At 43.8% G+C, this 15,507-nt stretch overlaps 1 protein-coding gene across 1 annotated transcript in view; it reads left to right on the top strand.

Annotated features, from left to right (window-relative positions):
* The window catches only part of VNN1 (vanin 1), a 37,124-nt gene extending 25,193 nt beyond the window's left edge, over positions 1-11,931 (top strand). The window contains exons 5-7 of the mRNA XM_030198468.1: positions 6,062-6,432; positions 9,453-9,623; positions 11,460-11,931. Of these exons, the coding sequence (XP_030054328.1) occupies positions 6,062-6,432; positions 9,453-9,623; positions 11,460-11,591 (674 nt within the window). The 3' untranslated portion in view covers positions 11,592-11,931. The remainder of the gene's footprint in view (positions 1-6,061; positions 6,433-9,452; positions 9,624-11,459) is intronic.
* Positions 11,932-15,507: the final 3,576 nt, after the last annotated feature.

Below are 15,507 nucleotides of genomic sequence, written 5' to 3' on the forward strand. Positions count from 1 at the left end.
GGCTATCAGCTCTATTATTAGCCTCACTCAGAGGACCCCCCCCCCCCCCCCCCCCCCGGATTCAGGGCTCTCCGTCGCAACGGAGGCCGCTACATGTGGAAAATCCAAAATGGCGTCCGCTGCCAGCTCAGAGCGCGAAAGATCGCCGCTCGCCATGCTCGGGCCGGCTCTACTGTCTGTACAGCACGAATTACAGAGCCCCGCTGCTGATTTGCGCTTGCCACATTTAGAACAGCGCTTTACAGTCTACACAGCCATCGCTGAAAACGGCGGTAAAATTCAGAAATGGTGGTTTGCGCCAAAAACGTCCCGATTGCGGGCCCACCCCGGAGGAGTCAGAAAACACTCTTACCTCACTAAACCGAGTATCACAGCTCCGGTCCTGCAGAAGAATCTCAAGAAAAAAAACCTCTTTTCCAAGATCGCTGCGCTAAAGCGCAACGCGACTTTAATTATTTATTTATTTTTTAACGCTGTGAGGAAAGCAGAGGCAAAAGAGGTAAATAAAATCACTCCGGAGGCTCAGATAAGTGGGAAAAGCAGAGAAAGGCGAACCAATGTGCCTGCATCCACTGAGTGGGAAAGGACAGTGAAAAGCAAGCTAATATGTCCACATCCACGGGGGCATGGGTAAGGCAGGGAAAGGGCTGACCTATGTGCCTTCAAAGTGAAGCTGCTATAGCCTCTAACACCCCGGTTAACAACTGGCAAGCCAGGAGCCACCCCCAGGCAGATTTTTGATGGAGCTCGAACAAGCTGCAGCCACCCTGCTTGGGGAGATAGAGAATACTGAGGAGGCAGTGGAGCTAGCTGGCTGGCCATGAGGCACTGTGAAAAGTTGAGTGCTCTCTATCTCTCCCTGCTGGTTGATGGACACAACCCATACGTAATGGCTTCATCTGCTTGATGACAAGGAATTATTTATTTATTAGGATTTATTTACTGCCTTTCTGAAGAAATTTACACAAGATGATGTACAGCAAGAATAAGGCAATCATAAGGCGGCTTGCTTCTGGTTTGGGAGGCAGAAGGAGGCTCACCAAATCAGTCAGAGCTGGGAGTTTCTTTGAGCCCAGAGGCTCGAACACCACCACCGCTGCTGAGGGGAATGGCCAATGAATCATCTCAGGCAGAGCAGGGAGTGGTGCAGGCTCAAGCCCCATTAGTAGCGGTTTCCTCAGTGTTACAGGGAGCTGCTGCGGTTTCTCAGCAGTGTTTCCAGAATGGGGTGGATTCCCTGACTTAGGATCAGCATGCATCAGACGTTTCTTTGAAGTCTGGTTCTTTGAATTGTTCCTCAATTATGAGTGAGGTGAACACTACCCTGGTGAGACCTTCTACTTTTAATTTTGAGACATTTTGGGAAGCCATATCACAATTGGAACGGTCTCTTGCTACTCAGTTTCATGTAATCAATGATAAGTTTGTAGAAGCGTTACAGGCAGGCTAAAGAACTAGGCACATTGAAAGAATGAATGGGTGTTGTGGAGGACTCATTGAAAGGTGTTCAACAACGTGGAGAATTTTTTAATGAAAGATTCTATGGATATTCATAGGAAACTGGAAAATTTAGAAAATGTACTACGTAAGAAGAATCTTCGAGTCTTGAATTTTCCAAGAGTACCTAACTTTTCTCCACAAGACTTGTTTAAAAATTTCATGATTAATATTTTGAAAATCCCAGCAGAAATATTCCTCCTATTGCAAGGGTGTATTATCTTCCCAGGGCAAACAACTGCAACCTTCGTGTAATGCCAGCAGTTGAATCAGATAGAGACTGGCTTATGCGTATGTGTTTCAAGATTAAAGATTATGTATACAGTGGGGGAAATAAGTATTTGATCCCTTGCTGATTTTGTAAGTTTGCCCACTGACAAAGACATGAGCAGCCCATAATTGAAGGGTAGGTTATTGGTAACAGTGAGAGATAGCACATCACAAATTAAATCCGGAAAATCACATTGTGGAAAGTATATGAATTTATTTGCATTCTGCAGAGGGAAATAAGTATTTGATCCCCCACCAACCAGTAAGAGATCTGGCCCCTACAGACCAGGTAGATGCTCCAAATCAACTCGTTACCTGCATGACAGACAGCTGTCGGCAATGGTCACCTGTATGAAAGACACCTGTCCACAGACTCAGTGAATCAGTCAGACTCTAACCTCTACAAAATGGCCAAGAGCAAGGAGCTGTCTAAGGATGTCAGGGACAAGATCATACACCTGCACAAGGCTGGAATGGGCTACAAAACCATCAGTAAGACGCTGGGCGAGAAGGAGACAACTGTTGGTGCCATAGTAAGAAAATGGAAGAAGTACAAAATGACTGTCAATCGACAAAGATCTGGGGCTCCATGCAAAATCTCACCTCGTGGGGTATCCTTGATCATGAGGAAGGTTAGAAATCAGCCTACAACTACAAGGGGGGAACTTGTCAATGATCTCAAGGCAGCTGGGACCACTGTCACCACGAAAACCATTGGTAACACATTACGACATAACGGATTGCAATCCTGCAGTGCCCGCAAGGTCCCCCTGCTCCGGAAGGCACATGTGACGGCCCGTCTGAAGTTTGCCAGTGAACACCTGGATGATGCCGAGAGTGATTGGGAGAAGGTGCTGTGGTCAGATGAGACAAAAATTGAGCTCTTTGGCATGAACTCAACTCGCCGTGTTTGGAGGAAGAGAAATGCTGCCTATGACCCAAAGAACACCGTCCCCACTGTCAAGCATGGAGGTGGAAATGTTATGTTTTGGGGGTGTTTCTCTGCTAAGGGCACAGGACTACTTCACCGCATCAATGGGAGAATGGATGGGGCCATGTACCGTACAATTCTGAGTGACAACCTCCTTCCCTCCGCCAGGGCCTTAAAAATGGGTCGTGGCTGGGTCTTCCAGCACGACAATGACCCAAACATACAGCCAAGGCAACAAAGGAGTGGCTCAGGAAGAAGCACATTAGGGTCATGGAGTGGCCTAGCCAGTCACCAGACCTTAAACCCATTGAAAACTTATGGAGGGAGCTGAAGCTGCGAGTTGCCAAGCGACAGCCCAGAACTCTTAATGATTTAGAGATGATCTGCAAAGAGGAGTGGACCAAAATTCCTCCTGACATGTGTGCAAACCTCATCATCAACTACAGAAGACGTCTGACCGCTGTGCTTGCCAACAAGGGTTTTGCCACCAAGTATTAGGTCTTGTTTGCCAGAGGGATTAAATACTTATTTCCCTCTGCAGAATGCAAATAAATTCATATACTTTCCACAATGTGATTTTCCGGATTTAATTTGTGATGTGCTATCTCTCACTGTTACCAATAACCTACCCTTCAATTATGGGCTGCTCATGTCTTTGTCAGTGGGCAAACTTACAAAATCAGCAAGGGATCAAATACTTATTTCCCCCACTGTATATGAATTCTCATATACATATTTTTCCTGATGTTTCTAAGGCAACGCAGAAAAGGTGGCAACAGTTGTTGCTGCTTCGTCCTAAGATTAAAAAATTGGGTGGTCTTTTTTTTCCTCCGTTTTCCTTGTAAACATTTGATTAAAATTAGGGGTCTGAATTATATTTTCTTTGACCCTCAACAATTGATTACATTTGTTACTAATAAGATGTTATTGTAGCTGATCCTCAGATAGTTCAGGGTTTGGAGCCCGCCTTTTGAGTAGAGGTAGGGCGGATTTGAGCACTACGTGGAGGCGTTTCATAGCTAGAGGAATTATTTCTTCTTTTTTTCTTATTCATTGTCTGATTTATGTAATCTCTGTACCCCCTTTCTATTGTGGACTAGTAGAAACAGTGGTATTGATTTTCCTCTGTACTAATAGTTAATATCATTGAATTACTTTTTTTTCTTTGCAAGTTTATGCTTGTAATATATAAATTGAAATTCATAAATAAAAAAAGGTATGCTACATTACAATGTCAACCCAATGCACAATAAATCGTTTTAAAAGACAGTATAAGGCAGTGTTTCTCAAACTGTGCATTGCAACATCCTGGTACACCACGATGAACTCACAGGGTGTCGTGAAAGGAAATGCACATTAATGGCCTGCACTTACCATGTCCGTTTCCTGCTCGCCCTCAGCATATAGCCTCTAGCAGGGGAAGCAGCTGCCCTGTGATTGCTGACACCTCTTGGGGCAGCGAATCCCAGGCCCTGCTGCTGCTGGACGGTGAGAAGCACTGAAGGCTGCAAATGGAGCAGCTGCTCCCCACATAGGAGGGGTGGAGCAGGGTGTGTGAGTAGCTGGGGACCTGGCACAGGCTAAAGGCCAGAAACAGAGGAGGAGGCTTGACTGTCAGTGGAGCTGCAAGGGGGGGGGGGGGAGAGACCTGTGAGGAAATGTGTGACTTGGGGGGAGGTGATCTGAGAGTAAATGTCTGCAATGGGGAGGCGGGGAGGTGAGACCTGAGAGCCTGAGAGGAAATGTGAGCTGGGGGGGGGGGGGGGGGGGGGGGAAGAGAGGAAATGTGTGGCAGGGGAGGGACACTGTGAAAAATTACTTAGACACTAAGAGCACCGTGAACCAAAAATGTTTTGGAACCACTGTTATAGGGTCTAAGCAAAGATGGAACATATAGATAGATAAGATAGAGTAACAGCAGTAAGAAAATAAGGTACTAATTTAAAGAAAGTTGCAAATGAGTTCAGAAAGGTGGTTGAATATTAATTTAGTTAAGGTAGGAATGGATAAACATGTTCTGCTATAGTATGTGCAGCCAGTGTCATTCCTTGTGTGTGTGTGTGTGTGTGTGACTAGCAACTTAGGAACTTCTTCCATTAAAGGTTTGGTTGAAGAGCCAAACTTTCATCTGCTTCCGGAAGTAGAAATAGTAATCTGTTAAGCAAAGCCTTTTGGGGAGTGCATTCCAGAGTGTGGGGGCTACTTTGGAGAAGGCTCATTTGTGGTATCACATCATGTGATGTCCTTTGGAGTTGGTGTGGTTAGGGATACTCCTTGGGAAGACCTTAGTGACTTTGGAGAAGTGTAGAGGACGATCCTGTTCTTCAAGCAGGGCCACCGAGAGACTGAGCCGGGCCCGGTGCAAGGCCGCCCCCAGTCCCCCCCCCCCCAAGGATCGCCGCCGCCCCGCCTCCCCCGCCCTGCAATCACTACTGCTGTCTCCTCCCTCTCCTTCTCCCAGGCCGCTGGCGCTGCAGTCCCCAATCTCCACCTGCCTACCTTCAGCTCCCTTCTGTCTGCTATCCGGTCCCCGGCATTTAAAAAAAAATCTCGAAATTGGCAGCGCAGCGCCTTCTGTGTGAAAGTGGCTGATTGATCGCCTTGGGGCGGGCCTTCCCTCACTGTGTCCCGGCCTCCTCTGATGTGACTTCCTATTTCCACAAGGGCGGGACACAGTGAGGGAAGGCCCGCCCGAGGCGATCAGCCACTTTCACACAGAAGGCGCTGCGCTGCCAATTTCAAGATTTTTTTTAAATGCAGGGGACCAGGTAGCAGACAGAAGGGAGCTGAAGGTAGGCAGGTGGAGACTGGGGACTGCGGCACCGGCGGCCTGGGAGCAGGAGAGGGCAAGAGACCCCGGCGCCGGGCCCTCCTTGGAGTTCCGGGCTCGGGAAATTTTCCCCCCTGCCCCCCCTCTCGGCAGCCCTGTCTTCAAGTACTCTGAGCCCTCCAAAACCCACCAAAAACCTACTGTACCCAACTTTGCACCACTACAATAGACCTTTGATGGGTTTTGGAGGGCTCACACTTTCCACCACAAGTGAAACAGTTAGATTGGGTTATGGGCCTGGGTCCCCATCTCTATGGTGCACTGCAGTCTATGGTCCACTAGGCTACTCCAGGGATCTGCTTGCTGCTGTAATAGGACTGGCCATAACATCCTAAGCTATCATAGAGGCTGGTATGTACTGTTTTATTCATATCTTTGGGGGAAAGGGTATGCATTTATTGACCTCATGTAAAGAAACTTTGAAAATATTTTGTGGAACATAAGACTGTATCTTATTTCTTTTTCTAAAATGCAAAGGGAAAATCCAAAACAAAGCAAAATGGTATAAGTGTTAATTCTGTATTCCTTCTCAGGAAGTGGCATATATGCCCCGGATAAACCTATAGATTATTATTACAATATGGACACAGAAGATGGTCGGCTGATGATTTCTGAACTGAACTCTCATCCCAGACTCTCACCCTCTTACACTGCTGTAAATTGGAATTCATATGCCAGCAGCATCAACAACCTCTCGCTGACCGCTGATGTTTTCAGTGGTTTTATTTTCTTTGATAAATATTCATTCACTGCACTCGCTGATGCTGAAGGAAACCTCAGTGTCTGCCAGGAGGACCTGTGCTGTCTTTTGAGTTACCGGATGGTGGAGAAGCGCCAAGACGAAATTTTTGTACTAGGTGTTTTTAATGGGCTTCATGTTATTGAAGGAAAATACTACCTACAGGTAATATTTTTATTTATGCTCTATTAATGAAATCCATAAACAAAGTATTTAAGATTATATGTACCTCTAGGCACATTGGTTTGTGTTGTTAATAATGACCATCCGTGAAGAAGTTTATATACTCTTCTAAGCAACTCAGCCACAAACTACTTTATGAAACCTAAAATCAATATGCTTTCAGATTGCTTTCTCATTAAACTTTCCTTTGCAAAGAAACAGGGAAGCACTGAGTATGTCAAGCTTTAGCAATTTAGCGTCAGGAATCCCAGAACATCAAGTAAGACAAATAAGCAATCAAGAAAGGATTTCTCCCTGGTTTAAAACTGTTTTCTCATGTACTGGCTATCTTACATACAAAAAATATGGCTATTTTTTCTCTGAACATCACAAGAACTTCCTGGACTCATATCCTGTATATAGCATCACCTTGAGTGAATCTAACTATTCCATAGCCCCACAGGAGTCTTACAATTTTATAGTACTATTGTGCAGGGCAGGCCTCAATAATTTTTCATTAAATCTAGGAGCTAGCCCAAAAACTTAGGAGAAGATAAGACCACTTTTGCTTCTCATTCCCCATCCCTCCAACATTGTCTGCAGTGAATTTTATTTTTTCTTGGGTGAAGGGGTGGGGGGATAGGAATGGGAATCCCCTGCCAGATGAGCAGTAGCTCTTTCAGAAACTGATTTACTAAAGCTCTTTTCCTATTTTATGTCTCTGGGCAAAGAAATGTTATTAAAACAATTCCTCAACATAGAAACATAGAAAAACATAGGCAGATAAAGACTATATGGCCTATTTGGTCTGCCCATCCATGCCATCGACTCTCCCTACCACTCCCTTAGAGATCCTATGTACTTTTCAAGTTCTCTTGAATTCAGATACTGTTTTTCTCTCCTCCACTTCCTCAAGGTGCCTTTTGCAAGTCACTAGCAAGATGTTAGCTGAGTGACAGCACTGCCTTGATAAGTGAAGCAAAAAGGCAACTGCCTCTTCGTTTCACATATCATCTGGCCTTGGTCCCCATCTCTCTCTCTCTCTCTCTCTCTTGCCCCACAAGTACCTGGCAACATCCCAAAATAGTACAATATATTTTATGCTGCTTATCCCAGAAATATGCAGTGGATTTTCCCCAAGTCCATTTAAATAATGTCTTATGGACTTTTCTTTTAGGAAGCTATCCAAACCTTTTTTTAAACCCCGCTAAGCTAACTGGTTTTACTACATTCAGCTGCAACGAATTCCAGAATTTAATTACACGTTGAGTGAAGAAATATTTTACCCAATTCATTTTAAATGTACTACTTTGTAGCTTCATCGAATGATCCCTTGTCCTAGTATATTTGGAAAGAGTAAAGAGATGCCTCACGACTACCCATTCCACTCTACTCATTTTATATACCTCTATCATATCTCCCCTCAGCCGTCTTTTTTCCAAGCTGAAGAGCCCTAGCCGCTTCAGCCTTTCCTCATAGGTTGGGTCCCATTTCCATTAAAGTTGGCAATTGGATAAACTCTGGTTGTGCTTGTCTTTCCTTGGATCGCTGCTGCTGTTTGGTTGTCTGTTCTAAGTCTGCAGTAGACTGTCTCCTGTTTGTTTCTGCTTTGATAGAATTGTAGCCTAAGTCATTTTCATGCCTAACTTTAGGTGTGAGCATTTATGTCTGCCAAAGGCTAGTGCAAATGCTTGTGCCTAACTACTCTCAGGCACAGAAATGAAAGTATTCTATAACTCCGTGCCAAAATATTGGGAATGCCCATGACCCTTCCTTGGCCACACCCCCTTTGGAGTTGCACAGAAGATGAATTAGATGCTCATATTATAGAATAGGGGCGCAGAACAGATAGGCACATAACCTGTAATTAGTATCAATTAGCACTTGCTAAGGCCAATTATTACCATCACCAATTTTACTAATTACTTTACATGCATATTGCACCCAAAATTGCATGCCCAAATTTAGACGACCTATACAGAATTGGGGGGGGGGGGGGGGTGTAAGGCACCCAGATAATCTTAAAAAAAGCTTTTATATATTTATCATGGTGCAAACATATAACTGCTGTTTGAATATTGACCCCTTGGACTCCTAAATTTGGCTGATAATAGGACACAAATTTAGGAGCCTAACTTAGGTGCCTAAATTGTGAACTGATATGAATAAATCTTAATTGGTGGTATATACATTTTTAGTAATGATAAATGGTCCCTTTTACTAAGCTGTGCTAAAAAGTGGCCTGCGCTATGATTAGTGCGTGGGTTTCATGTGCGCTGAGGACACTTTTAGCATGGCTGTAAAATGGCCACATATCCTATTTCCCCCCATTAATGGCCACATGCTTATTTCCCAATTAGCAAGTGGCCGTTATCATGGGAGCCCTTACCGACACCTATTTTCTAGTCGGACTCGGTAAAGGTTCCCACGCTAACCCCGTGCTAATCGGTTAGCACAAGGCAATGCAGCTGTGCTAACCAATTAGCACTGGACATGCCAACTCTCTTCCCCCAAACACACCCCAGTGTTAAAAATAACAGGTCATTTTTAGATTATGGAAAGCACTCACCGATCTGAATACTACCACAGGATTCCTGAGCACGTTCAGTGGTAGTGGATTCTAACTTGCGGTAAAAACACATTAATGCTTACTGCAGCTTAGTAAAAGGGCCCCAAAATCTTATGGGAATTAAAGACCTAAATATACATACCCCAGAGTAAGAGTGGTCCTTGAGGGTCTCCAGCTGATCAGATTTTCAAGTTATGCCTAATGAATATGCATGAGAAAGGGTTGCATCCACAAGAAGCAAACCTTTAATGGAGAGGAATTTCAGGAATAAGAAGCCATGATGCTTTCCAGGGGAGGTGATGAATTCAAGAAGACCTGTGCTATGTAGCCTATGGAGGAGAGGAAGCAAAGAGAACTGAGGCCTAAGGCATTGCAACAGAAATCAAACTGGACAAACTACATGGGTCTTCTTTCTGTTATCATATTTCATGTTTTATATTTCCATTGCATTCAGGTTTGTACACTGGTAAAGTGTAAAAGCACAAATTTGACAACTTGTGGTGAGCCAACAGAAAACAGCTTAACCACATTTGAAGAGTTCTCCCTTAGTGGTACATTCAGTACCAACTATGTATTTCCAGAGGTCTTACTCAGTGGGATTCACCTGGCACCTGCAGACTTTCAGGTATGTGTCTGTCACTGTTATAAAGTAAAGGAGTGGCCTAGTGGTTAGAGCACCGGTCTTGAAATCCAGAGGTGGCCAGTTCAAGTCCCACTGCTGCTCCTTGTGATTTTGGGCAAGTCACTTAACCCTCCATTGCCTCAGGTACAAACTTTGATTGTGAGCCCTCCTGGGACAGAGAAATATCCAGAGTACCTGAATGTAACTCACCTTGAGCTACCACTGAAAAAGGTGTGAGCAAAATCTAAATAAATAAAGAGCTTACTCGGAATGATTGTTTCCCTATATCTCTAGGTTTTCACCTAATGAGCTAACCTATTTTGAAGCACTTTATTTATTTAGATTTTGCTCACACCATTTTCAGTAGTAGCTCAAGGTGAGTTACATTCAGGTACTCTGGATAAGGTAGGAACTCATCTCACTATTGGGCTCATTTTCGAAAGAGAAGGATGTCCATCTTTCGACATAAATCGGAAGATGGACGTCCTTTTCACAGGGATGGGAGGGCAGGGGAGAGAGAGGAGAATTGCTGGACATGGATGGGAGGAGAGGGCAGGGGGAGAGAGGAGAATCAATGCACATGGATGAGAGGGGAGGGCAGGGGAGAGAGGATACATACTGGACATGAATGGGAGGGGAGGTCAGCGAAGAGAGATTCGCTGAACATGGATGGAAGGGGATGGTAGGGGAGAGAGAGAAGAATCGCTGGACATGGGAGGGGAGGGCAGGGGAGAGAGAGGAGAATCGATGCACATGGATGAGAGGGGAGGGCAGGGGAGAGAGGATACATACTGGACATGAATGGGAGGGGAGGTCAGCGAAGAGAGATTCGCTGGACATGGATGGAAGGGGATGGTAGGGGAGAGAGGAGAATCGCTGGACATGGGAAGGGAGGGCAGGGGAGAGAGAGGAGACATACTGGACATGGATGGAGGGAAGGGAAGACAGGAAGGAGATGCACATGGATGGGAGGGGAGGGCAGGGGAGAGAGGAGAAATGCTGGACATGGATGGAGAGGAGAGCAGGAGATAGAGGAGAATTGCTGGGCATGGATAGATGGAGGGGTTGGCGGGGAGAGAGGAGAAATGCTTTATATGGATACAGGGGAGGGAAGAGAGAGGAGAAATGCTGTACATGGATGGAGAGGAGGAAAGAAAAAAAAGAAGAAGATGCACATGGATGGAGATACGGGAAAGGGAAGAGAGGAGAAAAACTGTACATGGATGGAGAAAATAGGCAAAAGCTGGATCCACGTTATACCTCCTCCAGTCGATTCCACGAAGGAGGATCCAGCTTTTACTTATGGATGTAGGGCAAGAAATGAAGAAAGGAGGAAAGTAAAGAAATATATGGAAAGGAAGCCCTGGAAACGAAGTTAAGAGAACAGATAGAGAGCAGCAGAATCAGAGACTGGGACCAATATGGATAGAAAAACAAAGTCACTAGACAACAAAGGTAGAAAAAATAATTTTATTTTCATTTTAGTGTTTGGAATATGTCCAATTTAAGAATTTACATCTGCTGTCTTATTTTGCACTGGGTATACTGGAGCTATAACAGCTTACAGAAATTATTTATAATGAAAAAAAAATCACGTTATTTTTTTCTCCTATACTAGTATAATATTTTCAATGATGTCTGTTTATATGTGCCATGTCTGGTATAAGGGGTGTGGCTAATGTGGGTGTGGCTATAATAGGGGTGGGGTCATATGTGGTGACCCCACCCATAATGAGTACCAGCACCTTTTTTTCTACAAAAAAGCACTGTTCTTATTACTAATAAAATGAATAACTATTCCTCTATAACTAATGTCTATTTCTCTTTTATTCTTTTTAGGTATTAAGTGATGGTCGCTTGATAAGCAAAAGCAGCATATCCATCAAACCAGTTCTAGCCATCACACTTTTTGGAAGGTGGTATGAAAAGGATCCGGAACAACAACTCATGCTTCAGGGATCTATTGACTAACATCTTAATATTAGAATCCACCAGACACAGTGCTTTCTTCTTTGCCGCTTCTTTTCACTGGAACTCTGTGACCCTTTCTTTCTCTTCAATCAGGTTTTTTAACTCAAGCTAGTTTTCTGGTTTGCTCCTCTTTTACCATTAACCATACCCATTTGTGTTACCTTCCTCCTTTGTCTCATGGATCTTACTCCTCGGTTTGAATGCTACCTTTCCTATTTAAATTTGTAGTTCCTTTCCTTTCTGATTTTGTGTGAATTTTGTTAGCGTTGTACAATGCTGTGATCTGCAAGTTAGTTAACGGTAGTATAGCAAATCTTTAATAAATAATATTTGACACCTACTTTTAGTGGTTAGGTGACTTGATTTGGCTTATTATATTTCTCCTGCTGAGTATCTAAATTTAGGTGCCTTCATTATAAATAGAGTTTTTATATTTAGGTGTTTAAAAACTATACATTCATGTGTTAATTTTTCAGTTAATTCGGTGGGGAGGGGGGGTTGATAGTACAAAAAAAATTAGTGTTTGCCAGTGTTTTTGTGGCTCAGGTACGATTGCTGGTTTTCTTTTTCACTTGATCCTTCTGGTTCTAAGTGATGGTATTAAGGATGTACTATGAAAATGATAGCACCCCCAGCTCAGAAGGGAATATCAAGAGTTAAACATTAAAGATGTGAAACTGAGATAATTTTAAGACAGAGCAGGACAGATGCGTTTAACCTAGTTACAGACTGCTGACACTTGTTGAATTAACAGTTTTGTTCAGATTCTGGGAAGTCACTATGAACACGCATGTTTGAAAGGAAATAGGGAAGTAAGAGAAATATGCAGATGTAATATGGAAAAATGTATGACATTTCCGCATTTCTATAAATGTTAGATTTTACTGGAACCCCTAGCAGTTTTGGAAGTACCCTGAACCCTTGAACTTGCAGATGTAAGCAGAATATAATCTAGCCAATGATTTTTTCAAAGTTTGTGTACCATTATTATTATTTATTACATTTGTACCCCGCTCTTTCCCCACATACAGCAGGTCCAGTGTGGCTTACATAGTAAAAGAAAGCATCTTACATGGTAAAGAATACAGAAAATGAGCCCCTTAGCCTCTTTGGCCTTTCCTCATAGGGAAGTCATCCCTTCCCCTTTATTTTCATTGCCCTTCTCTGTACCTTTTCTAATTCTGCTATATCTTTTTTGAGATGCAGTGACCAGAATTGCACACAGTTTTCAAGATATGGTCACACCATGGAGTGATACAAATGCATTATAACATTCTCATTTTTATTTTCCATTCATCTCTCTATATAAAACGCACCTCCAACGTTCTATGAAGCCTCACTTACCCAACATTCTAAAAGTAAAGGGGGTGAGATCGCTTTGTGTCTGCCCCGCCCACGCGTCAAACGTGATGACGTCGAGGGCGGAGCAATGACACTCAACCAATCGCATCGCTCCGCCCTCAACGTCATCAAGTTGGACGCGAGGGACGAGCACACATCGAACACACACGTTGCTAGGGACTTCCCCCATTCCCCCCCCCCAAAGGTCGCCTCTTTCAAACACAACCCCCCCCCCGAGTTCGCAGCTTCCTCTCTCAAGCCCACCCTCCCCTGAGGTTGCCGTTTCACATATCCACCCTCCCCCCTCAAAGATCGCCGCTAATCTTAACAAAAAAAAAAAACACAGACAGCCTTCACCCATTGGCTGTCTGCGCTGCAGCCACTCATCTCTCACTGGCCCGGGAGCACAGGAACACGAACTTCAAAACAACTTCCTGGTACTTCCTGGTAGGAACAGTATTATAAATTGTGATGATCATAACTACTTGCATTATGAAAGGCATTACAAAGGACATGTGAAAAGAACGTAAAGTCCCATGATGTGTGCCCCATGATTTGTGATGTAACCAGTTAATTTATGACTTAATGCATTCTTAATAAAAGAGAAGAGGACCTGAGGAATTGTGAGACAGTTCTGAGTGGCCTCAATGCTATTATGTGAGACCCTTAGTTCTGTCTTCCAAAGGCCTTTGATTTGTGTATATTTATCGTGTGTGTGTGTGCTTTATTTCTCTTGACCTCTCCAGGGACCAGAATAAAGAACTAGTCAATCCCCTACTTGGTAGGGAAGGGCATAGAAATCAGCTTGGCCCAAAATAAACGCTTTCATAAGCAGAATTCCAGAGTTTAAGTACACATTGCATGAAGAAATATTTTCCCTGATTTGTTTTAAATGTACCATTAGTAGCTTTTTTGCGAGCCTCCTATTCTTTGTATTTTTGGAAAGAGTAAACAAGCAATTCACATCTACCCATTCCACTCCAAACAGAATTTTATAGACCTCTCTCATATCTCCCCTTAGCCATCTCTTCTCCAAGCTGAAGAGCTGTAGAAGGGCATTTTTGATATGACTTCTAAGTCCAACTTTGGATGTTTTGCTCAAAACATCCAGAATCTGAATAATGAATATTGTGATTTTTGAAACAGCAAAATCTCTTTTTTTTTTTGTTTGAAAATGACCACTTACTAGATGTTTTTGTGCTCAGTGCATATATCTTTTTGGTCCACTTTTTAAAAACACACAAAATCAAGCCATGGGATATAAGAGCAGCAAGCATTTGTAGTAGCCTGGCCACACAGCCATCCCAGCAGAACAATGGGGCACCCTAGGGGGCACTGCAGTGGACTTCATCTTAAAGCTCCCGGGTACACATCTCACCGTTGCTCCCTTATATTGTATAGTAAGTCCTCCAAAACCTACCAAAAACCTACTGTTCCCAACTGTACACCACTACAATAGCCCTTATTGCTGCGGGTATCAATCACCCATATGTGGGTACAATATGTTTTTGGTGGATTTTGGAGAGCTTACACTTTCCAAAACAAGTATAACACAGTGGATTGGCCTGGGTCCCCTTCTACACGTTGCCCTGCTCCAACCACTAGGCTACTCCAGGGACCTGCTTACTGCTCTAATAATACTGTTTCTTTCACACCTGTGGGGGTGGGTGGGAGGGTTTCAGTGACCACTGGGAGAGTAAGGGGGTCGTTCCTATATTCCTCCAGTGGTCATATGGATATTTAGGGCACTTTTTATGGATTAGTCATTATTAAAAAAAAAATAAAAAAAGGTCTAGCTCAAAGCTTCTTAGTTTTAGTCCTGGATGTTTTTGTTTTGTCCATTATGGCTAAAAAACATCCAAGTCTTAGGACCACCCAAATCCCACAATTAACAGGCCCTGGCACGCCCCTTTGAGATTTGGACTCACTGCAGATGAACAGCACAGAAAAATATCTGGAAAATGGGTTTTGAAAATTCTGAGTTGGATGTTTTGGTGGGAAAAATGTCCATCTGCCAGTTTATGCCACTTCTAAAACTTTTTTTCTCTTTTGAAAATGAGCCCCTTAGCCTCTTTGGCCTTTCCTCATAGGGAAGTCATCCCTTCCCCTTTATTTTCATTGCCCTTCTCTGTACCTTTTCTAATTCTGCTATATCTTTTTTGAGATGCAGTGACCAGAATTGCACACAGTTTTCAAGATATGGTCACACCATGGAGTGATACAAATGCATTATAACATTCTCATTTTTATTTTCCATTCATCTCTCTATATAAAACGCACCTCCAACGTTCTATGAAGCCTCACTTACCCAACATTCTAAAAGTAAAGGGGGTGAGATCGCTTTGTGTCTGCCCCGCCCACGCGTCAAACGTGATGACGTCGAGGGCGGAGCAATGACACTCAACCAATCGCATCGCTCCGCCCTCAACGTCATCAAGTTGGACGCGAGGGACGAGCACACATCGAACACACACGTTGCTAGGGACTTCCCCCATTCCCCCCCCCCCAAAGGTCGCCTCTTTCAAACACAACCCCCCCCCCCCCCGAGTTCGCAGCTTCCTCTCTCAAGCCCACC

Source organism: Microcaecilia unicolor, chromosome 3 (genome assembly GCF_901765095.1).
Source record: "Microcaecilia unicolor chromosome 3, aMicUni1.1, whole genome shotgun sequence".
In the NCBI taxonomy this organism is placed as follows: Eukaryota; Metazoa; Chordata; class Amphibia; order Gymnophiona; family Siphonopidae; genus Microcaecilia; species Microcaecilia unicolor.